The following is a 27616-nucleotide window of genomic DNA, read 5'->3' on the forward strand; positions in this document are numbered from 1 at the left end:
CAAGAGGCAAACCTTTGTTGCAAAGAGGGGAAAAATAAACATAAGGGGAGTAAAATCCAGAATGCATGAGCCAGAGTCAACCAGACTTTTCACCATGGCCCTGAAGGGGAGTTTCAGCTGTCCACCAACAGCACCAGCAAGGAGGTGAAAAAGCCAGAAACAGAAAATCACTTCATTCTCCAGTTTGCTACTTAGAGCTGTAAGGGTCTTGGAGGGGAAACAGAGAAACTGCATCATTATTGGAGTGTTGCTGCTTTACCCAGGAGCTGGCTGAGCTCCCCAGAGCCTGGCAGATGACTGCTTTCCTGCCCCTCATGACAACTGCAGATGTGGAGGTCAGAAACCTTCCCAGGGCTGGCAACAAGACTGCACCACAAGTGTAAATTCCCCAAAGTTGCCTGCACTGGGGAAAAGATTCCCAGCAGAGCTATATAAGTGATAAAAATAAACTCTGATGGACACAAGGAGGACTAAGCAGACTTAGTTCTCCTTGGGAAACCACTAAAAGTTGCAGGGAATAGCAAAAGAGGATGAACCCTCTCCTTTCAAGCCTTTTGTTGAATTGTCTCCCCAGACTCAGAGCACTTCCTATATGGCCAGAGATACCTTTCATAACCTGGCAGAGGTGCCTTTCTTTGGGAATCAGGAACCTTTGGGATTTCAGTGTGCTTGGTTAAACAAAGCTGGGCACTGGAAGCAGAGGCTGGACTAGTTTTACCCAATTTTACCCAGTTTTATCCAACTTTACCCAGTTTTACCCCTGGATCTGTCACAGACCCAATGAACAAAGCAGCAGCCACACTGAGCTCTTACAGAATTATCTGTGGTCTCAACAAGAATTGCAGAAACCTGAAGATGGATAGAGCAGCCCAAGCAAAGAATGTGTTGTAAGCTGAGAAGGCAAAAGGTGGATTTCTCTGGAGGCAGACAGAGAATACATTTACATATGAAAATCTAATACACAGTGAAAAAGGGAAAGGGCATTACATAAATAATGCGAGGCGAGGAATGAAAAATATGTATTTTTAAACACATTCTAAAAACGGTTTCCAGCATCTGCAAACATGTTGCTCAGCCAAGCAAAGACCCAGAGGCAGCAGGTTTGAGTCAGGCAGGCACACACAGACCAGAGGGGCCCTGCAGAACATCACTCATTCACACCAAGGTCCCTTCAGCTCTAGGGTGTTGGGAGAGTATTTGGGGTATCTCCACTTTTAATTTGCCTTTATCTACAACAACCTGCAGACATTTGCTGCTGGCCACATCACAAGAGGGCTCCTCAGCCAGACAGACTCCTGGTGGCACCACTGCTGGGATGAAAGTGGAACACAAATTGCTGGGAAGGAGCAAGAGCACATTGATGCCCCCATGGGCGATGTGGTGCCCTAAAGCTCTGGTGTCACAGACATCTTTTCATGAAAATCCTTTCCTTAGGATTTTTTCCTACTGGGAAGCTGAGAGGCCTCAGGAACAAAATCTAAACAATGGTTATCTGCTGCTGTGGAATGCAACAGGTGCATCTGTGATTGGTCTCATGTGGATGTTTGGAATTAATGGCCACTCACAGTGAGCTGGCTTGGACTCTCTGTCTGAGCCACAAACCTTTGTTATTCATTCCTTCCTATTCTTAGCTTAGCTAGCCTTCTGAGGAGAACCTTTTCTTCTATTCTTTTAGTACAGTTTTAATGTAATATGTATATCATAAAATAATAAATCAGCCTTCTGAAACATGGAGTCAGATCTCCGTCTCTTCCTTCAACATAAGACCCCTGTGAACACCGTCACACTCTGGATCTCCAGAGGACACAAGGACAGGACTCAGGAGAAAATTGGGATGTGGGAAAGGAACTCTTTCTTCTACTTCAGCCCAGAACTTTAATCCACTCACCCATGAAGAGCTGAGGTGTCCCCTCCTTAGGGCTGAGCCCCAGCTGCTCCCTTCTGCTGCAGATGTGGCTTTTCCATTCACATGTGGCACATCCACACGCTCCCCAGATGCAAACACTGGCAGCTTGGCCTGGCAGGAACCTGCACAGCCATTCCCCTCATTTCCCCCGTGGGCACGAACAACCAGATCGCTTTGTGACTCCTGATACACAGAACTTGCACTAAGCTAGCTGTAATGGCACCTTTTGGCTGCTTCATTGATTTCCACTTTACTGGGTTTGCAGGTTACACTGCTTCACTCTTATAGGATTTGCCTGTCCTTCCCTTCAGAGTGACTGAGAAGGCACAAGGAAGTTTCTCCCCTTTCCAGGGAGGCAGAGGCACCTGCAAGGCTCCAGTGGCAGAGCAGGGCACAAAGTCTGCTGGCACTGCAAGGCAGCAGCTCTAAAATGGGCAACCAGAATCAGAGAGAGAGAGAATCCTGTTAATGGAGAGCTCTTTTACACTCTCCTGTGGTTATTTATGGGCATGAGAAAGGCAAGAGTGGCATCAGCTTCCTCAGAGGAGGCTGCCTGTCCCCTGGAGCCAGAGGGAGCTTCCTGCCTGCTCTGGGTCTCTCCCTCAAAGACATCCAAAAGTAACACATTAGCAAAACCAGAATAAAGCAGATATCTGTCCATCTCCTCCCTGGCAGATGGCATCAAGGTAGTAGAGGCTGAGTTGTTCCAATCAGTGCCAAAGGACAGTTAAAACTGAAATGAAACATGGAAGTCCATTTGCACAGCAAAGTCTGGAGCTTCAGTTTTGACAGGCAAATAAAGCAGGGACTGTATGACTGTATTTTTATGTATTTTGTATGTAACACCTGAACTATTTCTGGGGAAAAGAAAAAAATGAGTGATTTATTAAAGAGAAACCTAATCCTCAGGGAAGATCTGATGGCCAAGAAAATGCTTGCTGCATCTGAACTTCCCCCCCTTGACTCAGAGGTGAAAGCTGTGGATCTGCAAGTTGCTTTCAGTGGTACTGGAGGGGACTTGTTGGATAGCTGCTTGCATTGGGTTCCAGCAGGAAAAAGCCTTTTTCCCTGTGGTTTATTTTTTTTTTGTCTTATAGAAGAATAAAAAAAGTAATGACCATGTCTCTACATGAAGAAAGAAATTGCAAAAGCTCTGCTCTGCCCCTCATTGCTGGAGATGGATCTGCTCTTTTATTTACACTGCATGACATCCAGTCAAGGAAAAGCTCCACAGAAATAAATTAGGGTCACTCTCTGTCAGTGCAGGTGTGCTCCTGGCTGTTAAGCAACAGAGGATGGCATAAGCCCCTTCCTCCACTCCAGAGCAAATGTTGCTGTGAAAATGAAGATGCATTGCAGATCCTAAAGGTGATGGTAATTAGCACTGGAAAGGGAATAATCAGCAACATTTCCTCACATGAGTAGGACCACCACAAGCATCTCTCCTTGTAAAGAAGTGAAATTCTCCAGGAGGGTATAAAAGTACATGTTTGCATCTGAGAAGTATGAGGGAGAAAAGTCAGAGGGATATAACTTTCAGGAGGCCTCCAAGGATTGAGGGGGTTTGTTGTTGTTGTATTAGGAAGAAGCAGCTAAAAAAACCCCACTATTTCCTAAAGAATTCTGTTTGGAGACAGTCTTATTGCAAAATCAACTTTGAAGCATATTAAACTGAGAAGGCATAAGATGCTCTCATTCCAGACTAAGAATTGCTGTGGAAATGTTCTAATGCACTCTACATTCACAGTCTGCCTCAGATGCAAATGAAATCTCAAGTGCCAGCAAGCTCCAGACAGAAGCTCTCCCCAAGCACTTTGCAAGGATGGGTTTGAAATCTGGCAGCACTGTGACCACACCAGCTGATGTCAAGGTGCTCTTTCCCTCATTTCCTTGGCCACTGGGAGCAGTGCCAGGAAGAAAAATCAGAGTTCACATGTGACCAGGGGCGAGGACTTTCTAACTTTCTACCTTGAACAGAATTTTAAGGTCTTAAAGGTAAACTTAAGTTTAATAAACAGCCACTCTTGCTGCATGAAGGAGCCAGATTTCAGAAGGGAGAGGAGCCACAGAACACACTGGGCAAACTGAGAGCCCAGTGATCTGCTGTCCCCAGGGCAGGGAATTACTGCAGGGAATTAGGGGTGCAGTTCCAACAGGTTTCCAGCTCTGTTCCCTGCCTCTCCCCAGGAATGAGAGACACACCCAGGCTTTGAAAGATGGCACCTGGACCAAAGCTGGATCACAGCATTTTCCAGTCCTACTCTTGACTCTCTGACAGATCATGTCCCGTTTGATGGAGGGCAGGTGAAGCTCACTGAGGGTGAATGGCTTCTCCTGTACCTGGAATTAGGCACCCTCCTGCTCTCCCTTTGCTGCTGTGACACCAAGCACAAGTGTTTCTAAGGGAACAGGACATGGAGCTGATCAGTGTTGTACTAAAGTCACTGCAGCAGTCAAACTTTAATCACTACAAAAATTGAAAATGCTCAGTGATGCTCCTTTTGTGTAGGTGGAGGCCATGCAGAACCAGAACTTGCCCTGTTGTCATTGTCTGTGTCACACTTGTTCTGTAGTCACCCAAAGATTTGGCTTCTGCTTGCCAATAATATAGACCACATCCATCTTTATAACATTTTGCCTACACACTGTTCCACTGGCTGAAAATTTTGGAGTAAACTTTTATAATTTTGAACAAAATATCACATAAGGAGACCTGCAGACTTCTCCTTTCCTCTTCTTTTAACTGACCACAGATCTTTGGCTTTCTTTGTTCTTTCCCTTCCCCACCAAATTTTTTTCGCATCAGTGATAAAGTAACAAAAAAATAGAGGAACAAAAAAAAAGAGAAAGGGAAAATAGGAGAAAAATTAGCGAGCTTGTATGAAATTTATAACAAAGCACTCTTTGAAAACCTGTGGCATTAGAAAAAAAATACAAATTAATTATTTTTCATCCATGTCCAATTATCTTGTAAATTTAGCAGCAGCAAAGACTAATGCCATAACCTCCAAATCATAACACAGACACCAGGAGTGCGTTACCATTTGTGGAACATGTAATAAGTAATTTGACCCTTGAACTAACACTATGGGGCACATCTGGAAATTGCCACTTAGGGGTGACACCAGTCACTAGGGAACCAACCTTCCTGGCCAGAGTGACATTTTACAGAGCCCTTTTCCATTGTTCAAAACTCCCCTAAATTTACCCTTCCTGCCTACAAAGTGTTTAACAGAAGTTTGCCCCTGCATCAGGGTCCCAGCAAAGCAATTTGTGCCTACATTTATTCTTAGGTGAAATTAAGCAGAGCTGGCAATGAATGTGCCCCATTACTCTTTCCTTCCATGCCCAGAGTTCAGAGAAGCCTCAGCCTGCACTGAAAGAGCAAAGCCAAAGCCAATCTCTACAGGGCTGTTGTCTGCTTTTACCCCAAGCGCCTTCTCCTTGCCCTCCAGACAGGCTTTGCACCCTTTTCTCTGTAAGCTGGAGAAGCCATGGCTCTCATAAACATGTGCACAATGTTTAGGCACTGACGAGCTTGTGAGCAATCTGTGCAGGGGCAGAGGGAAAGTTTAATCCCAGCGCCCTGGGGTCAAAGGAAAGTTTGCAGCGGCCAAGTCTCAGTCACTCATCAGAGCTGGCTCCTGAGAGCAAAGCACGAGGAGCAGAAAGGTAAGTGCAGGGCACCTCGAGAGAAAAGGACTGAAAACAAAATGAAAACAACCCCCCAAAAAAATCAATTCAGCTGAACCCAGCCAGGGCAGGCAAAGAACAAAGGGTCAGAAGACAAAGCTGGAAACAATAGACCAGCAAGATGAGTATCAGTTGTGAGGAAGAGCCAGGGCACTGCTGGAGGAGAATGGAAAGGGCTTAAATTATAAAAAGTAGAAGAGATTCCTAATTGTGAATGCTGACCTGCAATTTGATCAGCACAGCTCTCACACACTACTGCACTGACTGAAAGGGCTCATCTCAGTCTTGGTTCCTTGATGGCAGTGATGGTCACTTATAGGAGCCCTTGCTTTGCCATTAACAGAGTCATGAAATTGAGGTCTAAAGACAACCCTGAACCTCCTGTGGATTTTACATCTTTGTCCTGAGTTTTGCATATTTATTTCCTGCCTTGGCCCTGAGAAGATCTGGTTTCTGGAGCACTACTGCTCCCTAAAATGTAGGACTGGCTGCCCATGGCCATACAGAGCAATAAGCACAGAAAAGGACCCTGATAACTGGGCAGACATATTTAAGCACCTTCAGAATCCACTCAGACTGATTTTTAGTGGAAAAACCAGGTGATATTAAGGAAAGCCAAGTCATCATGAAGCCCAGGTAATCAGTATTTTCTCTTTTTCCTGTCCTCAGACATCAGCAATGTGCCCCAGTGTGTACAAATGTGATGTGCTTTGCCCTAGAGGGAGGTTGGTAGGGCTGGGAGGAAATTATCTTTAACCTATGTTATCCAAAAGTATGAGCAGTCAAGAAACATTGCAGAACCAGGATGTTCAGGAGAAAAATTGGGCAATCTCACATGGAGACAAAATAAATTTGCCTGTTGTTCTACAGCGAAAGCCTTTCTCAATGCTCCACCTTGAAGACCAAGGGCTCCTTTAGCTCTGTGATTATCCCAAAGAGGATTAGTTAAGCAGAGCTAGTCAAAGCTCTGGGCAAAGGGCAAACCAAATCAAACAAAGCCATTTTTGACATTTCTGAGCTGCAGAGGCACAGCTGACCTTGCTGTCCCAGGGCTGAGGAGTTACTGGGAGCAGAGGGATGAGCACACAGGGGTGAGGCTGCCTGAGCAGCCCAGCTTTCTGTTCCCGCTGCTGCAGATTGAACTGAAGAGCTGGGACAGCAGCCTCTGCTGCTGGTGGGGAGAGATGTCTCAGCCACAGATGACACAGCTTCTTCCTCAGGGACAGCTCAGGTTTCCACAATTCTGGGGTTCCTCTGCAGTTGCAAACAGCAACACGCAGCTCATGCATTGTCCACCTCCACACCCTGCCACCATCTCACCTTCTCTCTGTGCAGGAGTTCCAGAAAACACCTTGTAAAGGTGTAAATCACATGACTCCACAGCCTGAGGAATTTAAATCATCATAAACTTCCTCCTGCTCAGGAACCTGGGTGTATAAACTCTTGTACCTGCCTGACACCACAGTGAATTGATTCAAAGCCTGTGGTACCTTGTAACAGCCAATGTCACACTGGGTGTTAGGAATCCCTCTAACAATCTATTTGCAACAACACAACTTGAAAAGGAGCTTTTATTTCCCTTACTCCAATATGGATGCTTTAGTATTCTCAGAACAACCTCTCTCTCCTGGGATACTTCACACTAAAATCTCATCCAGGAGATTTACAAGGGACAGCCAATAGTGATTTTCATGTTGCTTTAGAAGCCAGGGAGAGTGTGTTTCCCTTTGTATTAAAGCTTAGGAGCTATGCACTTGAAGAAAAAAATCTTGGTGCGAAGGATGAATGCAATTTAACAACCTTAAGAGAGTCCTGCAGCTCATTTTATGGTTGGGCTGTTGGATTCTGCTGCCTTTGTTTGCTTCTCATCATTTGGTTTCCTGAACTCCTGTAAAAGAGCCCATGAACTGCAGCTCCTGCTCACCACATTCCATCACTGCTCCTAAGAGGTGAGCTGCTCCTGAAAGCATAGGAATATTCCCATCCTCCTGAAAGCACAGCAGTGTTCCCATCCTCCTGAAAGCACGAGAGTGCTCCCATTGCCATCCTCTCCGGACACAACTTGTGCATGTCACTGTCTGGATGCAGAACACCATTAATTCATGGAAAGATTCTACTCTTCCTTTGACCAAGAGCAGTCACCTCAAGGGTAGAACTCTGCTCTAGGGGATGCACTTTCCTATGGACTGAAGCCAGAAAAGATTTTCATAGGATGTCAAAAATATTGAAAGGGAATGGAAGTTTTGTGTCTTTATACCATAAAGGGTAGTGGCAAGAAAGTATAAAAAAATACCCTTAAAGTGGAGCTTCTGTGTTGCTCAGTTCTCTTCAGTCTTAGCAATGCAGCCACAAAGAGAAACACTGGAAAAGGCTCCCAAAAAAGCATTCCTGAACCAGAGAGTACCCATTCCTTGTCTGCCTGGCCATGGCAGAAACCCTCCTGCACCCAGAGATGCCTTACAGACACATCCAAAGAGGAATTGCACACTAAGCCTTTATACATATGCATTCCACTCACTTGGAGTCTAGAAGTAGCCAGGACAGCAGAAGTGTTTGCTTCCATTCTCTTTCATTTGGCAGAGAAGGCAGAAGTGAGACTTGACAGTAATACAACAAACATGCAATTACAGGATTCCTATCCCCTGTGGAATGGTATTTTCTTTCCTCCTCTGGTAGGAAACATAGCTTGGAAATGAAGATGAATTGGCTTGCTAGACAGAAGAATAAAACAGATCAAGTGAGATGCAAGCCGTGCATTTATTCAGGTGCACCTTCAGTCTGATGGGAAATCTGGCAGATGATGTCCCCAAGCTTCTGAGGACCCAACCATTGCCACCACAGGGATTTCTAGGGGCACTGCTTTCTTCTGCAGTGCAGCTGCTGCTCCCAAAAGCATCTTACACCAATGGCTACAGAACTCAGTTTATTTACCTTAGGAGGAATTTATACCCTGGAGACAGCTAAGCAAGGTCACCACCTCTGCTCCTTCAGAAAGGCTCTTTTCACAGGTAAAGGCTGAATTTGCACTTTTATATAAAACATGTCCTGGCCTTCAGTTACTATCACTTATGTCCTAATGCTCAAAAGATTTATGCTTAATAAAAGAAACAGAAAAGCAGGTTTTAACCCTGACAGTATATTCCTCCTCTTTCTTCATAAGAAAAGACAGAGTTTGGGTAAAATTCCAATTAGAAGAAACAGGCTTCACAAGGATCCTTCTCATCCTTATGACTGTTTCCCACAAGAAATATAAAACACAAATCCCAAATAACAAAATAAAACAAACCCCATAACACAACCAAAAAAACCCACCCAAGTCACATTTATTGTATTTTAGCAACTTCACTCTCCTACCAACTCCCTCAGGTTTCCTGAAGGATCAAATTCAAAGGATTTGAAGGCACTGCCTCCACAAAATGAACTAAAAAAGAGTTTTAAGAGGCCACTTTGGAATCTGTCCAGGAGTTAAATCCTTCCTAGCACCTGGAGCATCCTGGTGACACAGAGAGCAAGTTCAATTACCCACCAGCCCAGTGAGTTATAGTGCAACATCAGGACTGGAGAGACAGCTGCTGGGAGACTTGTTTTCAGGCAGTCTGTTCCCTGCTATTCCATGCTTCAAACTTAGAATCAAAATTTGTACAAGTTTTCAGATTTTTTTTTTCCCTGCCCTCTGCTGGCGAGAGGGTGAGGGTTAAAAACACAGACAAAGGATGCAAACAGAAAATCAAGAGACCTTGCCCAGTGCAATCTGTTCTTCCATTTCATATCATCTGATTTAAGGTGAAGCAAGGGAGAGCATTCATTTAAGCAGCTATAAAGAAAGAAAAAAAGATTGATTGAAAAGTAATTTTTTCTCCGTTTCTTATGGAAAAGAGTCACAGGTGTCTGTTTTTCTTATATTTTCTCTTTAATGGCTGCTCCCTTTTCAGCCCATAAGATTCAAGGTCAGCTCCAGGTTAAATTATACTGAGCCTGAGAGGCTCAGCAACTTCAAACCCAGTTATGGGATTCCTCTCCCTTCTGTATTGCACTGGGCTCCCATTCTGGCATCCCAGCCCGGAAATCCCTATTAGACGCTTGGGGTACAAATTTTCATTTTTGCATTTAGATGGCAAGATGGGTGCCACGGTGGGAAATCAACAATTGGCATCCCACTAATAGAACATGCTAAATCAGTGAGTAAAATTAATGTCCTGGTGCATCTAGACATGTTTAACCTTGGAATTACTGACTGCTGGCAAAAGTCAGAGCATACAGGATAAACTTAAATGTAGGAGTGTCTCCTACAAGTTTCCATGGATGTGAATAGTGAGGGACAGTTGCTTTTCTCCCACAAGGAATAAAAAATCTAGCAAACATAGGAAAGAAAATAAGCCTGATAATACTGGGGGGCTAAAAATACCCCTATTGCCAAGTCTTGGATAAAATCCAAGCCTTTTGAAAGCTGCCTTATGGTCAGTGTTTGGAGGGTAGGGGCTTGCACAGATTATCAGTGCACACTGACATCTGTAAGTTAGTTTATTTGCCTTTACAGTAAAGTATGGAAGAGAAAACAGCCCACGTTTTCTTAAAGGAAAATACTATGAGGGAGAAAAATGAGGAAAAATATCTAAGAAAGGAAAACAATCTAAACCCACAACTTCAGAACAATCCCTCAGAAATCTGAACAGGCCAAGAGAGACGAGTTCGGGCTGTAAGATGAATTTCCACTCCTTTGTGCTCACTACAAAAGCCCTCCAGGAGCAGCAGTGATTCCAGCAGTTGGTTAAAAAATGGTCTATAATAGCAAAATGAAAACAAATCCTCTTAATCCTGGATCCTACTCCTACTTATTCATCCCTAGGAGTGGTGCAAACATCAATGCTCATGGTGACCATCACCATCTGAGCAGGAGAATACCACCCTACCTTTGGATTGAAAGGTACTCATGTGAATATTCTGAATATCCTCTCTGATGGCTGGGTCTCCATTTCCAGCCCTGAGCTCCACCACAAGCGGTTAGGAACCACCAGGAAAACTTCCTAAAAAGGAGAACCATTGTACTAACTCCTAAAAGACCAAAACAGAAACAAAAGGTTCTTAATCCATCTTTTTATGAAGAGGCCCTCCAGGGTTTTGTGGCAGCTGCAGCATGTTTGAAATATTACAGCATTTCTTTGTGACTGCTGGATGAGGTGCCTGATGGTTCTGAGGAGGTCTGGCCACTGCTGCAAGCACTCCACAGCTGGAAGGTGACAGAAATATCTATCCAAATTTAAAATACCTGCACATTTGCAGGAATGAAGGGCATTTGTATCCAAAACTCAGCTTTCAGTGGATTCTTCACAGTAGAATATGAAGAAAAATGACAGAGAAACAATTTTGAACAGAGAGATGACAAGATTTTTTAATCCCACAGGAATACAAAATCCTTGCTTAGATTCATAATATGCGGTTAAAGTGGAGGACAAAGGATTAAAAGATGAGCACAAGCATCTCATGATGTATTAAAGCTAGAAAACTTCCTTCTCAGGGGCCTTGACTAGTCAAAAACAAAAAAGTCCAAACAAACAAAAAAACAAACAAGAAAAACCCAAAAGCACATGCACACACACCAACCCCCCCCCCCCCCAAAAAAAAGGCAAACAAAAAAAAATCAAAAAAAAACCCAAAAAACAAAAAATCAAAGAAATGGGGCTTGTAATATGTAGTTTCTACCAGGTCCCAGGAATCTCCTGTTTGGAGTACACAGCTAAAAATCCCTCAGCAAAAACCAGCCCAAAAAGGGCAGGAAAGGAACTGGCCAGCTCAAAGAGAGGTAGAAAAGTGAGTAAGGAGTCAGATATTATCTTCAGGCTTTAAAGAAGACAGTGACTGAACAAATTAAAACCAAAGATCAATGGGAAAAAATGAAAAACAAAAAATATAAAGCTTTTTGCTCATTCTCTATTGCCCTGTGGACTGATTCTCCAAGCTTGGGCAGTCACAGTTCTGGTCTTCCATCCATGAGATGCTCCTGGGGAATATTTGGGATCAGTTTCCAGATCTTAATACTCCAGGTGGTGAGCATCATCAAACATTCAAGAAGAAATCTCTCCACCAAGAAAAAAAATAGTCCTGACATGTTCCATATGCACTGAGCTGGCATCTGGATATAAAATCTGCAACACCTAACTATGCCAAAAACCTTCCTGAGACTCCAGAAATAAAATTCCTAAGTGTGCCCTCAACTTGACTGCCAGAGGAATCTTTTTTATGCCTTCTTTTGATCCTCCCACACATAAGTTTCCAAAGATGGAGCAAGCACCCAGTTTCACATTTGGCAGCGCTAGGAACAACGCTGCAATGGCCTTGAAATGTTTGACATTTCCCCTCGTGTGGATGCTGATTCTGCACAGGAGGCAGCTCTGCCTGCACGGGACAGGGGCTCAGTGCAGAGCCCAGAGACTCTGGGTCCAAGAGCTGGAACCCAGCCACAAGTTTCTGATGTACTTCTCCAAAACTCATATATTGATATTGCCTTGTTATTTTTCTTGTATTTCCTGCTTTTTCTTTTTTTTTTTTTTTTTTTTTTTAATTTGTTTGTGTTTTCTTTGTTTGTTTTTGGCTTTTTTTCTCGCAAAGCACAAAGTTTCCATGAGACAATCAGAGCATGACTTCTATCTAGCTGTTTCATCAGGCTAAGCATGCCACACGCTTTTACACATCCTTTTTTTTTTCCTGATTATTTCCCTTTTGAATAAACTCTCCATTATCAAAATAAAATAACATCATTTACAAAGCACCACCTCAGCAGCATGCCTCAGCTTTCATTTCACAGGGCTATGCCAGCAGCCACAAACAGAATCAAAGCAGCCAATTAAAAATCCATATTCATTAACAAACATCATGTGTGCTGTAATGCCCTGCATTGACTGTGGCACGGCAGGGGATGGGGAACTCGCTGAGTTTCCCTGCTCTCAGTCTGAAGCATTGTTTTATTAGAGGAAGGGCTTTACCTTCGCTGCTCCAGGCCAGCAAGGAGAGTGTCCTGGGGCAGCTGCTCAGCACCTTTCCCCTCAATGATGGCAAACATAGCCCCTTTTCCCTCAATGATGCCAAACACAGCCCCTTGCCAGGATTTGGAGCGCACAGAGAAGACCATGAACCCGTGCCAGACCCTCCCCACCGAGCTCTTTGGGCACCAGCAGGGCCCATGTCAATGGAGCCTGTGGCACCACGAGCAGACAACATAATAATAAACTCTGCATATGCTTGATTGATGCAGCTCATGGGCTCAGCAGGGCCAGGTCCAAGCTGCTGCAGTGAATTACCAAATTGCCCTGGCTCCAGGGGAGCTGCTTTGATTTACACCATCAACACTTCACTGCTGCACACGGTCACATGCATAAGTACAATATTTCAGGCCTGCACAATGAAGTTATATGAAGGCGTGCCGGGGTTATTTATTTATTTGTACCCACGAGCCAAGAGATTTACAACTCTTTATAAATACAAGCTGGGCAATTTGCTTTCTATTTTTAGCAGGAATGCTTTGTGCAGGAAACAGCTGTCAGCCACTGGGAGCTGTGTTCCTCAGAGCAGCAGCTTCAGACAAAGAGAGGCCTCTTAGAATTCAACTGGAGAGCTAGGGTCACTGCTTTGTGATGGAAAAGAAGCTGGAGATGGTACACAGCAAGAAAAAATATAAGCAGTTAACAGAATAAACCCCAGCAAAATGGGCTGGAATAGCCATAAGAAAAGGACCTTTACAAAAATATATTGCAAATGAGTGTGACTGTCTCATTCTTCCCAAAAAAGCTTCAGAGCCCAGCTCTGTCCAAGTTCAGTAAACTTTCACAAGACTTGGAGCCAAGCTATTCCTACAGCCTCAAGGAAGATGAGCAGCTGGGTATTAGATGAGAGACTCTGCTGGTATCCTCACCGTGGAAAAATCTGCCACGTCCCATTTCAGAGCCAAAGCTATCCCCACCAAACAGGAGATCAGATCCACCAGATCTGCCACCCTGGGGCACACACTCACCTTGGCAGACGAAGGAAGAGGGAGTTTCCCCAGGATGGACCCGTGCTGTGATGAACACCACTTTCTGTTCAGCCCCTGGACGCAGGTTTGCTGCAGCAGAAAGGGGACAGAGAGGGAAAAAAAAAAAAAAGAAATTAAGGTTATTAAACTGTGCCCCAGATGTAGCAGCAAACAATTGTTAATTGTTAAAACACATCCTTTGATTAGAATTGGTGACACATCATAAACAAGCACAATCCCTGACCAAAGGGGCATCGTCACCAGGCCTCCTTCCCAGACTGCACAAGGGCTGCAAGAATAATAACATGCAGCCAAACCTGCAACAACAAATTTAGGTCTCTTTTTAAAGCCCAAGATTTACTGCAGAGAGTTTAACTGCACTGTAATTGTGCTCTCACTCGTGATAAATGTCCCCCTGGGCCACAGGAACAGCACTGGGGCTCCAGTCGAGGTAAAGCCAATTGCACCCTGCATTGCACTTGGTCCAAGCCCTAATAGTGCCAGGCAATGGCAAAGTGCTACAAATTATAATTATTAGGCTTTGCTCTGGAGGATTTAGAGGTGATTTTTTAAAAATCTTTCAAGTGTTTGGGACTGCATCTGCTCTAACTGAAAGAAAAGTTTAAAAAAAAAAAGTATAGAAAAGAGACCAAGATTAAATCCAGGAACCTTCTCCAGTGAGGGCATGAAAATGTGCCATTTCCCCTTCAAATTGCAGATAGGTGGAAGACAGATTTAGATCCCAACTATGCTGAATTTAACATGGGTTAATCCCTCAGTTTTGAAGCCACACCACTTTGGCCACCTGCTTTAGCTATAAACTACGTGGGTCAACCAGGATCCTTCTTTTGTTTGTGCTGTGACTGCACTTAATAAACAGCAAATGAAAATTATGCTCTTGCAAAATGGGTTCTGGGAATTTTAAAGACTATAAGAGGTCAGGACCTCAGTTAGATGGCTTATCTCAACCTGAACACACACAGCAGGGGTAATGCTAAACACAGCAGGCTCCAATTGCTAGAGACAGTTTAAATCTTTGTTTTGAAGTAAAAAGTTTACAGACTGGAAGCTAAATCCAAGTTGTTGGTTTTTTTTTTTTTTTTTGGATTTTTTTTCTTCCTCTTTTAATTAGGTAGATTTATTGCACACATATCCAAAGTCAGACTTTTGTTTTCAAAGAAGTGTGAGTCCTCAAGACCATACCTTAGTTAATTTTTTTTTCATTTCCCAAATTCTTAGAAGTCCTCAATTTTCCCCAGGGCAAATCACACCTTACAGAACCATAGGAATAATCAATACATTTTTTGCTGTTCTCAAGAGACAATTGCAGCAAGTTTCTTCTTTTATTTCCTTAGCATCTCAAAGTCCTGCAGCTGCTCTCCCTATAACTCAGCCATCCATTTGTTCTCTCTTACACCAGCTTCACCATTCCCTGATGTTTTTGAACCCCAGAGGCAAAGAAATATAAGAAAGAAAGTCTCTGCCAAACCCTGCAGCTGGTGGGGTCAATTCTCTCAGCAGAAGAAAAGTGGGAGGCAGCAAAAAGGAACATAACCACATCAGCCACGAGTCGCTGACCATCCCACATAATTTGCATTAAGTAGTGTGGGAGGAAGGAGATAAATCACCAAACCAACTTTAGGGAACAAAAGGAGAAGGGTTGGGATCACTTTAGCAAGAGGACATGAGTTTTCCTCCCCTCTTGGCAAACCAGCATTGCATTAAAGGGGCTGTGGCACAGCACAGATGTGATGCTCAGCACCATGGCTGCTTTGGGCCTGGAACAGCACTGTCAGGAGCCTCTTGGACAGAGGATTGCTTTGGGGTGTTTTGTGGCTGTGGCTTTGTTTTCAATTACAAAATTGTTGCTATTTATGCTTCATAACACTTATTAGAATCATTATTATGATCAATAACTTTCACTATGCAAGTCTATTTTAATTGGCAATGAATTAAAATCCCCACAAGTCAAGTCTGCTTTACCCCAATGGCAATTAGTAAATTATATCCTTGTCTTTCTCTTGACCCATGAGCCTTTCCTTTTTATTTTCTCCCCCTGTCCTGGGTAAGAGGGAGCAGCTGTGTGGGCATCTGGCTGCTAACCAAGGTTAACCCACTAAACAACCAGAAAACACAATTTCATTTTTTAATTTAAATGTTACATTAGAAATACATCTTATTTTCTACTTCAGGATTGAAAAGATCAATCAAAATTAAGAAGATTAGAAGTGTATAGCTTTGCTTAGTAGATGCCAAAAGCGCTTAAGCAAAATGACAGAAAGGCACACTCCATTCAGCCACAGCTTTCAGACTTCTGAAAATGCAGAGAAATCTGTTGTGGTACCACTTTTACCCTTGTCTCCACCATACCAGTGAATCTTAGAAACAAAACTCTTTGACAAAACAGGGTTTTAGGAAAGAAAGGAAAGTAGACATGTCTGGAATGGTTCCTTTTCCATTTTCTTTTCTGGAACATATACTGAAGATTTAAAAGAACATTTTCTCTTCCCTTTGAAGTCTACCACTATCATCAGCATGGATAATATTTGCCTTGATTTATGAGAGACCTAAACAATCTGTCACTGTGTGTTACACCCCAGTGTCCTGCTCCTCACCCACTCAGAGGAGAATTCCCCATAGCAAAGCTGTGGAGATCTGAGATGCTATTCAGAACAATCCACACTAACCTCAACATCTATTCTGGCTCCCCAGCAACCACAGTAGAAATAAACACCGAGCAAATTTCACACTGAAAAGAAACTGAATGAGCTGCAAGCAAGCAGCTCAGACCTCTCATTCTGAGCATCACTTGTGCTGCTTGGCCCTCAACCCATGTTCCTTCCCCTCTAAAGCTTTGGCATGTCAAGCCAGTCACTTAACCCCACTGGCAGCACTCCCTCAGCTCTCACCCAGGAAACAGCAATTTCCACTCCTGGTTGCTTTATTGTGCTGCTGCAGCTAAAGCAGCACAGAAAAGATTTTCTACTTACAAAGAGAGAGAGTCAGATCGAATTCTAAACCTTCACGGCAAGGCAAGAAATTCACTTAGCCATTTTCATTCAATTTTCATTTTTATGCTACTATAAAAAACATGAAAATGATAGTATTTGTATATAGCAGCTTAATGGTAGGTATCTAGAACATTCAAGCAGAAATATTAAATTTATGGAATTCCATTTGCACCACCAAGATGAAGTACTATAACAGAACTGAGGTAGAACATCACTCCTCAATGTCCAGGATCTTTTCTGCCACCTTGCCAGACCAGAATCAGATGGCAAATTTGTGGCTTCTTTATGTCTTGCAGTCATTATGTAGTTTATAATTCAAATTCACAAATTAGCACTCAGGATGAGAAGTCTGACCCTGGAAGTCGGGTTCAGAGAGCCTTTAGGCTGGTGCCTGTCAGGAGATCTTGGGAGTGAATTTCACTCCTTTGCAGAGGACTTCAAAGTTGAGAAAGGTACCAGAAAAATCTTGTCATCTCTGGAAGACCAGAAGGCTCCAATCCATGGGAATCCATCATCCTACAAACATATGGCCAAATAACAATTTGATTTAAATACCCACGTACATTTTAATGGAACGTTATCCCCTGCAAATGAATTCCATATTGTCATCCTGTCTCAGGTACTTTGCACTGCAAGGTGGGCTGCTGCCAGCATGTTTTTATTCAAAACCCTGCGAGTTAAATACTCCACAGAGGAAATCAAAGCAGCTCTGTTGCATTCCCCTCCTGTGTGCCACACCAGCTCGCCTGTGCCCAGCAGAGCTGGAACATCTGTGTTGAAAACAGCCCTGCCCCAAGTGCCTCATCTCCACCACATTAACCTGCTCCAGCAAATCAAATCCAAGCAGCATTTACTGCACTCTGGTTTTTCCTAAGAGACCAGATCAGCACCTAATCCCATTTATTTTTGCTCCTTCTGGCCACGAATGTCATTTCAGGTAGGAGCGTGCATCTCAGCAATGCAGGAGTGCAAAGGAGCAACATTTTTGGTCACTGCTGAATCCCACTGGATTTGGTGGGGTCAGATTTTCTTTCTCACCTTCTTATAGTTGGCTTCAGCAGAACAAAGAAACTAAGAGAGACAGAAGGTGGAAATGATGCCATTTGTACCACAGAGTGTTGAGCAAAAACTGGGATATAAGTTGTGGAAGTCAGACACCGATTCCTATGCAGTTTTACCTGAAATGGGAGGCAGCAGCATTTTGTCTCCCGTGCAAAAGCCATGGAAGGCCAGGTCTGTGATGAGGTAGCCCTGCTACAGGGGACCCTCACAGCTGATGGACTGCCCTCACCTTCACTCTGTCCTGCCTGGGGTTTTTTTAGCAGTCTCCTTTGTGCAAGGACCATCTCCTCAGCAATGGTCCTGCCTGTAATGCTCAAAACTGCATCCAAAACCTTCCGAGTTTTGGGTGTTCATTCAGGCTCTGTCCTTGACTCTGTCAGGTGCTTAAGTACATGATTTGTTGGATGGACTTGCATCGTGCTCAAAAATGTGCTTAACCATAATTTTGGCATGAGAGCTCTGCTGAATTGGGGCCATTTTGCAGGAAGCCTGCCTCTGAGATCATTGTCACAATGTTTTAAAGTTGGAGATTGTGCAACTATTATCCTTTATTGCTCGTTTTATGCCAAAGTCTCCCTTTCTTTTTACATTCCTCTTAAAAGAGAAGCTATTTTGGAGCATTTAATACTATTTAATCTCTTTACTCTGGCAGCATAGAAATTACAGGAACCATTACAATGGTCCTGTGTGAGCGTATGCTTTATTGATGTATATGCTGACCTAATATCAAATTGATTTTACTCAGCTTTTCTGCTGACCATGGAAAAATGCAAATTGGGTATTATATTTGCACACTAATTTTATTGGGCCCCTGTGTCTTCATAAAAAGATAAAGTTTGGGCTAATAAAAATAAAACATTTCTGGGGCTAATATAGGCAAATGTTTATGTAGGCAGGTAACAAATTGGTTTGTCATTTAGGGGAACATAAAGAGCACTAAAATCATCTTTAGGCAAAATAGATTGGTGGCTTTTGCTTAGCTTTTAGCTTTCATTTGCAAAATCAATTTAATGTAGCACAGTGTCTCAAAGAAAGGGTGACACAGGATTAAGACATTAATTGTATTCCCCCTCCATAACTCCCCCTTATTCAGAGGCCCTGGGATTTGGGTTTGCTCTTGCTCAAAGCAAATTAAATATATTTCAGCAGAAAATAGGAATAAGGAACCTTTAGACTTTTGCCAATGTGTGGGCATCCTATTGGGACAAACAGGGGCAGGTAACAAAGTGGGACTCAGTGTTCTGCAGGCAGATGCTGACAGAGCTATCAACCCTTGTCAGTGCCACCAGGAGTCTGAAAGCACAGTGGCTGTGTGATGTTCCTCCTGGATGTGGCTGTGTCCCTCCCTCCTCTTCCCTCTCAATCCTCTGTAGCAATGCCTTGTGCATCCTCATGGCCTGGAGCCCTGCTGGAATACATCTGAGTGAAGTTCCACCACAGTTTAAGTAGACAGGTGTATATCAACAGCCTAACTTCGTTTTATTGAAAGGAATTGGCCTGTTTACATCTCAAAGCAGGCACTATTTCCACCCAGCTCTTGGTTTTCATCCCTTCCCCTTCCCTACCTCAGTTGCAGGGTGTTCTGGAGGGGTTCCATGGGGTGGGAGGTTACATAAACAGTTTTGATGTTAATACTTGACTGCATTTTCAACGTAATAGCCCAGCAAAGGGATCTGACTGTGAAGCAAAAGGCCAGAAATATCTCCTGGTAAAATTATGCTGAAGCACAGATCGAATGACGCTGCAGAGCTATTTGCAAAATCAGAAATGGCAAATGCCTACAGAGCAAGAGCCCCCTTACCTCCCAGCCACGTTTGCTTGTTTTTAATCTTCATTACATCTTGTAAGCAACCATTTTTCCATTTGGGCTTTCTGATACTGGCAGCTCACTATGCTTTTGAGGCAGGAAAATTAAATGCACGCAAAACCAGTCAAGATACACTCACATCTTCCCTTCCTCCTCATCTCCACTAAAAAAAAAGTCCAAAAAACACTCCTAAAAACCTGAGGTTTTGTTTTTTTAAATTATACATATGCATTTGAACGTTGGAACATACAGTCCTATGAATAAGAATAGAAATCTGGAATATGAGCAGCACATTATTCGTCCTCAAACAGCCAAGGTGATGACAACTCACAATTAAGGATGCAGACAGTAGCATTTAATGTCACCTACCTGCATCACTGTCATATCATAACAGTTTAGCAGGCAGGTCCCCAGCCTGCTTTCTTTTTCCCTTTTCTGCTTTGCTATTTATAAAGTCAGGTTGGAGTGTAGATCAACCTCTTGCCCTCCAGAGAGCGGAGGCATGCAGTAAATTATGGGAAGGCTAAGTGGTACATCAAATGTGTCTCCTCAAAGCTATACATCATCTTGTTAAATTTGATGTCTAATCCCAGAACCCCAGAAATCATTCCCAAAATCCCAGAAAATGCATGTGTCCTTCAGATGATATAGAACAAGAAAGTAAAGTTTACCTGCAGGGAAAAGAAAAAAAAAAAAACACCAAGACAAAAACATTCCAGACACGATTTGCTAAAGCCTTCATTTTACTTGAGTGTCTTTCAGTGCCATTTCCTTAAATGCCATTGACTCAGAACTCACCCATCTGCACTTGAATACATGAACTCTGATCTACTGTACTCACTTTATTTTTCCTTGCAGTGGTTGACAGTGAATTACAAACTGAATAAACCAAACATCCTATTTATCTCTCTCTAAAAATCTTACATCAGATAGAAATGCAGTAGCATACATATGCAGCAGCCCTTCTCCAGTCACCACCAGTGACAGCAATAATGATCTTCAGCCATTCCACAGGGTTCTCTTGACTGAGATCCACAGTGAGCCCCTCACCAGTGAGGAGAAGATGGAAACACTCAGGAGTTGGCCCAGAGGAAGCAGACTTCATCCTTTGGGAAGGAATCAATACTAACTGGTATCTTTCTTGCTCTCTCTGTTCACAGCTATCATCCCTCTAGAATTCTCACTATCCCAGTAGCCTTTTTACAAAGGGATGGAACTAAAATATTCAGATGCAAGACATTTCCACCTGAAGTACTACATTACACGGGTACTTTTTCAGTTTGTCTTTAAAATCCAGGGATTCAGAAGATGATGTTAGGACCAGTTAAAAAACAGCTCTCTATCAGCTCTCTCCAGTGGAGAGGGCTACGGCTGTGTTTGTTTGCTGTAAGTACGCATGGACTTAAAGATAAGAGAATAATTCAGCCAAGGCAGAAAAGAGGGAATTACCACCCCCTCACAAAGTAGTCCAGCAGTTACAGGAGCAGCCAGGACACCTTTGATCTGTTTTGGATTACTTTTCCAGTTTTGCTGTGGCTTTGCTTGTGATTAACCTTAGTGCTCAGACTTTCCCATATAAAAACTGAGCAAAACCATGTGCACTTCAGAAAAGAATTGAGAGTCCCTGTACAGCTATTCCCAAAACTCTTCTAGTTTCTTTGAGATGCACAGCCACATCCTTGTGCTCTTCATGGATTTTTCCAAGTAAGGCGGCACTGAAAATGAGATTTAAAGCTGCCATGAGATTCAGCTCCAGAATCTGAGTCCAGCACCTCTAAGCACTCAAGGCCAATGGATAAAAAAATAAGGAAGGAACAAATTGCAACACAACATGCAAAAATTGGGAAAGATGTTTCTGGGAAGCTGTAACTAAAAAACCTCCATTCAATGGGGCTAGTTCTCATATTATTCACTTAAGAAACAGGCAAAAAGTGTAACAAGAAGAGAATTAGGAAAAAAGAAAAAGTTGGAGCAGCATGAAATAGTGAACAAGGCTGGAGACCTGCTCAGGTCTCCTTCTGTGAGGAAAAGAACTGAAAAGCAGCCAAAGTTTCAGCCTGCTGGGCTAAAGTCTCAGACCTGGGGGAGCAGTGAAGCAGCACAACCAACACTGTCACCAATTCATCTCCTGTGTTCCACCTTTTTGACACTGACCTGAACAACATGAACCCTGCTCTCTTATTCTTCCTGACACCCATTGAAAAGAAGTGGGGACATGATCAATTACAGGACACAGGAGATGATTATTTTTTTTGATTTATGTGTTGCATCAGACCCTCCCTGGGCAGAAGGACAAGGGCTGACAGGGTTAGGAAGAATAAAACCTTCAGTGCACAAAACCTTGAAAGCAGCGATCCCAAGCAAGATGTGCAGGGTGTTCTTGCAAGGGGTTTTGGCTTTTACTGAACTATGACTTTGAGCTCTTCAGTAGCTGAGCTAGTGGTCAATAAAAAGCAACCTGCTGAAATGAGATTCATGAAGAGCCATGCTCCTCAGAATGTGACACTGACCTCTCTGGGAAGCACCAGCACTCTGTTTGGAGAGAGGCTTGAGCACACAGGCTAGAAAGAGACACCAGTGAATTGTTTCTCTTTTCATATTCATTGCTTGCCTGAAATCAGAATTCAGCCCCGAACCCACAGCACCGAAAACTGAGATGCTCAGTAGAAGGTCTGACACCCCAAATTCAAATTTTGAAATACTTCAGCAGGGTGGGGGATGCAGACAACCCTCGGGGCTGAAGTACACACACCCCTAAGGCAGCCAGGAGCAAATCCTTCTTTACTGTCATGTTAGACATTGGCTTCAAATCAGGGTGAGAAACCTGTTCTTAATGTGAGCAGGGTGGAAAAGGCCCCCTTCTCACAGGCCCCTGCTTTTGTTCATTGATTCTTCTCAGATTTAATCACAGGGACATGATGTCAGGGAGTCTGTGGCTTGGGAGGAGTTGACAGCCCTAAATCAGCTTTGCTTAGGTGTGTGCACTCCATTCACTGGCACCTGACTCCAAGACCAGCAAGGGTCACAGACACGGCCTCAGACAGAAGTGCACCAGGAATAATGGACATATATCATAAATCCCAGAGCCTGGCAGGACAAAGTCCTTTCACACCCTTGTCCTTTCATTCAAAAGGAAGCAGTGAGATACATGCTTGGAGGCAGGGCACTTTCCATTCTCGTTAAGGGCTAACAATTAAGCAAGCTGCCATTCTTATTCAGATGCTGCTTATGACATTTCCCCTCTGCTGCAAAAACAATTATGGCAAAGATGTTGAAATTCCACCTGGGCACATAAAACCTTCTCCTTCCCCAGCCAACCTGCTGCCTTAGTCCCCTGCCTTGTAACAAACTGAGAACAGCTCCTCTCACAGACGTGATCCCTCTCAAAGCTCCCTGTAAGCACCACATTAACTTCTTGTGCACGCAAGTGTCCACCGATCCTAATTGTCCTTTTTTGTCCCATCATTAGTTAGCAATAAATTCCAGAGGCACAGTCAATCAATACAGCACGGGCCATAAGGGAAAACACATTTTGTTGCCTGCACTAGGCACACACTGCAAGGCTGTGAGAGCTTTGCAAAACCTATCTAGTCAGCAAACTGTTAAAACCAATTTATACACACTCACATTCCCTCTCTCAAGGCAATAAGCCTATGGAGAATTTTAATTAAAGTCAAAGGAGCCTTTAAAAGTGGAAGGGGAGAAATCTAGCACAGCGAGAAATAAATTAATAAAAACACGCTCCAAGTTGAAGCTCAAGGGGATCACTCTCAGTCATCATTTATTTAAAGGATGGGACACGTCAAAGATGGGAATGTCAAGTGGGAGATGCTGTGAAGCAGCAGAGGACAGAAGAGGGGCTGATGAACTGCATGCCACAGCTTCTGTAGCAGATCATTTTTTGTCACTCAGGTTATACTTGTGGCTGCCCACCTGCTGCTTGATATTCACTAGCTCTCAAAGTTAGGCACTGGAATATCTGTGTGCCCTTTCACAGGTGAGCTGGGGAGGACCTTTTGGCTCATCTAAACCATCCTTATCTGGTCAGCACCCAATTTCTGTAGAAAACTATTCCTTTCTCTCAACATGAAGGAGTTTTTCTTGGTATTTAGCCAGTGGGTTCTTTTGCTGAATTTCATTCTATTTGTCACTTGCTTCTTCCCTTGGTGTTTATATCTTTTTAAAATTACTTAATTTTTAATACATCATTCTAGCTTTTGCTTGGGCCATAAACTACTCCAGAAGAATTGACTGACCCTTCTACAGGCAGGCAAACCACAGATCTGGTCAATTCTCATGTTCAGGAGCTCAGAGGAGAGCTGGCATCCTGCTCTTCACCTGTCATTTTCGCAGCCACCAAATCACATCTTGCAGCCTTTTCCATAGCGTAGGCAAGAGATTTCTTCACTCTGGGCCAGTTGCAAACAAGCAATGCCACATTTCTTAACTTTAGCTGCTCCCAGTATGAGCTGCTGGAGCAATTTCTCATCACCTCCTGTAACAGCTCAGTGCAAGAGGCTTGTGTGGATCAGTGTCCTCAGCAGCCACCTGGCTACCAAACTGCAGCCGAGGGAATATCACACTGTGTCAAAACATCCCCAGCATCAGATGCAAATTAATCACCCATAATAATCATGTGATTGCACTGGAAACCCATCCACTCTCAGCCTTCAACTACAAGAAATATGGAGATCAAATATTGACTGCCTATCTTGACACTCATTATCTTATTTAGAGAGTCCTGTGCTGTCAATTTTCCAGCTAGATCCCTTGGTAGAAACAAAAAACTTCATGGATTAATAAGACCCCACATTAGTTTCCATGTAAAAGCCTGGAAATACAATTCATTTCCAATGTAGAAAAAAAAAATTCAATTATTCAAAACATTAATAAGTATATTTGATAGTCAATGTAAATTGAGTTATGTTTTGCCCTTTCCCATAAAACAAACCAAAACACCCTTTTCGTGGAAAGAGGGTTAGAAAGGTTAAAAAAAAATGAAGAAAGTCAAAGTCATTACGTTCCAATCAAACTTGATAAATATGTAAATTACAGCAACTAAACAATTGTCTTTGACAAATGGCTTCCACGTAATGGATTTTTCATAGTAATGAGGCTACAGTGCAATTGTATTTTTAAAGCCTTACATTTCTCATTAATAAAAAGTGAGTCAGTGTGCACAATGGGCATATTTACCAAAAACAATAAATTAAGAAGGAAATAAAATTTTCAGACAGCAGTTGACATCACAGAGAGATGCCTGAGATGGTGTCATTGCTTCCATCAGCATTGACACATTGTTGACTTTAAATAAGTAAGTTGAGTTTAATTAAGTGGCTTGAACTTGAGGAACTACTCAGAGCCAGAAAAAAGCCCAGGATTTTGCCACTTGCAATTCAGTTGGGGTTTGTTTCTCCATCCAGATCAAAGATGCCAGCTGCAATTGCTACACAAGCCCTACAACACCCATGAAAATGGCAAAACAAGCAAGAAAATCACTTCATGGCATATCAGTAACTTCCCTGGCCACCAGCTTCTTCCTGCCTCATTGAGTCCACTGGCATTTCAGACTATGTCAACCTTCACACAGCACCTGTGCATCTCTTTATCTTTCTAGTGGAGTTTGAATGCGACTCCAAAGAAAAAGATTCACAGAAGAAGATGACCCTGGACGATACAGTCCTGCTTATCATTGTCCTCAGAACATTCCAGTACTCATCAGGGCATCTCTAAGCTTCTTACTCATGATTTCTGCTCACTTGATGCACTTTGGACCAACAGAAGGGCAGCACCCAAGGTGGTTTGAGCCTGCAACAGCTTTTCCACGTAAAGGAGCAATGGCTGCAGTGAAAACATCTCAAGAACCACAAAGACTCCCTTGCCATGCACCCAGCTTTAGCAGGACACAGCACCCAGGGTCCCCTTTAGTGCAGGCTGCTGGCTATCCCCCCTTTCCAAGGCCTACAGCAGAAAATGGATTTTTCTCGTCTTTTCCAAAGGCCTTTCCTCTGCAGGCATCTTGCCACATCTGCAGAAGCAGTGCTGTTTTCCCCACCCCCACATCCATATTCATTCAAATAGAAAAAACAGGCTAATTGAAGGGGGAGTGGAAAACATTAATCCATTTTTCCAAGTTCTCCAACTTCCCCATCCTGTGTGTTATCCCCTACCACTGTGGTGCTAACAGGGCTCTGTTTACACATTCTGTATGGTACAAAATTCCTGAAGTATTGGGAGAATTTCAACATGCATGCCTACCTCATTTAATACAATTTTGGCTGCTCAGCCCTTCCTGTTTGAGGGAGGACTGCATTCACATCCCCTCACTATAAGGAATTCTGCCACCTGGCATTTGAATTCCTGAGCCAAGGATACATGACTGAATTTGTGTTTACTCCCAAGCACTCACTGTGCACCAAGGGTCAGCCAATACAGGGTGGTGATAGATCAAAGGCTCTGCTGCTGATTTTAAGTTATTTAAAGTAAAAACAAACCTTCTCACCCCAATCTGCTGAAAGTACCTAAGGGTGAAGAAGGGAAAACACAGCCAGGGGGAATGTCAGTGGGAAATAAGGACAGAGGAGGTGGAGGAGAGGACTGTTTATAAGTCTTTTAATAAGCCTATAAACCCTGGCTATATCTCTGCATGCATGCATTTCTTTTGCTGATATAGGATGCATACTTCATGTAATGCTATTCTTGTGAGCCAAGAGAATCTGCACGTAATACAGCAGGAGAATGCTAATGACCTTCAGCTGAGCTGGAATCCAGCAGCACTTCCCTTTATCCAAGGTAGGCTTCAGAGCCACCAGTCAACCTTGGGGTTCCTCATGGAGCTGAGAATCAGTGAGTACAACATGACCACACACATCCCAATCTGTGCTGTGTCCCCCACTTGCACAGGAGTTGGTAATTCTTCCCAAATACCCCTCAGGCTGTAGAAAATGTATTTTTTAGGCAGCACTTCGTCAGTGAGAGGAAAGCAATTTCAAGCCCATTCAAGTGATGGATCCTTGAAGCAATATGGCTTAACCAGCTCATCCAGCACAGACTACTGAGTGGTTGGCACAGCCACCAGCAAAACATCTGTACCCCAACTCCCCACACTACCCTGGCCCCATCAGGCTGAAGGGACACTCCCTGGTCTCACCCAGACCTCTGATGAAAGCAATGTGTGTTACTCACACACTGTTACTCAGCCACACTGTTCTCCAGTCAAAAATATTTGAGAGATCTGGAGCTTTTTCAGATGAAAGAATAACTAATAGGGATACTCCAGACAAGTGTGAAAACAAGATGTCACCCTGCTGTCCTTAGGAGTATGTGACACAAAAGCTCGATTTGAATGAAAATCTAAGTCAGCACTTGCTTGTCTTCTCAGTTTATGGACTGATTTAGGAGAAACAGAGAACAGATTAGTCCTAATTTGCTTTATCTTTGCATTCCCAATCTATTGATTATAATAATTGTGGAAGCTATCTTCCCATTAGCCACAGTTATTACCATACAGAGCACATGCAAAAGCCAGAGTGGATTTAAGTGGCTTTGTTTCCAGTCTTGGTTTAATGTAGCCCTGAACATTTCCAAGGCACAGAAAGAAAAAAGAGAGCTTCCATGCCATTAAATTCAAGCAGATTTTTCTCATCATTGCAGAATTTAAGCTTTCAAACCCGACATGTCCACAATGATGATATTTAGGACTGAACCCTGGAGAGGCTTTTCAGAAGTTGTCAGGGCTGAGCCCAGACCACTGTCCTAGTTTTGAGAAAGCTTCTAAAATGATGGAAAACTTTCTGAAGGTCATTGTCCTCTATAAAACACATAATGTAGCACTGTCTGAATATGAGGAGAAAAGTCAAAAATTCTGTGTTCTTTCTGTTGCTCTTCCACTGAACTGATGAGTAACCTTTCAAAAGACATTCAGGAATAAATCCGCAAACAGATTTAGCCACTAAAGTAGCTTAAATCCCATTTAAGTCCATAGTTTAGATCTTCAAAAACTGCATTCAGCTGTCACCTAGTTCAGGAGATGTCAGTATCCATGGGCAACTAGAGCTCTCCCTTTGGCCAAGTCTCCCAGAAATCCATGTCCCTCTGCCTCTCCTGCTAGTTTTAATAGATATTTCCAAATT

At 43.2% G+C, this 27616-nt stretch overlaps 1 protein-coding gene across 5 annotated transcripts in view; it reads right to left on the reverse strand.

The window, feature by feature from the left end:
• Window positions 1-27616, reverse strand: part of LOC134423228 (BEN domain-containing protein 5-like) — an 882906-nt gene that overhangs the window by 190616 nt on the left and 664674 nt on the right. For all 5 annotated transcript variants that reach the window (XM_063166074.1, XM_063166072.1, XM_063166073.1 and 2 more), the window contains one exon: window positions 13605-13694. In XM_063166074.1, the coding sequence (XP_063022144.1) occupies window positions 13605-13694 (90 nt within the window). The remainder of the gene's footprint in view (window positions 1-13604; window positions 13695-27616) is intronic.

The sequence above is a fragment of the Melospiza melodia genome, chromosome 11 (assembly GCF_035770615.1).
Source record: "Melospiza melodia melodia isolate bMelMel2 chromosome 11, bMelMel2.pri, whole genome shotgun sequence".
NCBI classification, from domain to species: domain Eukaryota; kingdom Metazoa; phylum Chordata; class Aves; order Passeriformes; family Passerellidae; genus Melospiza; species Melospiza melodia.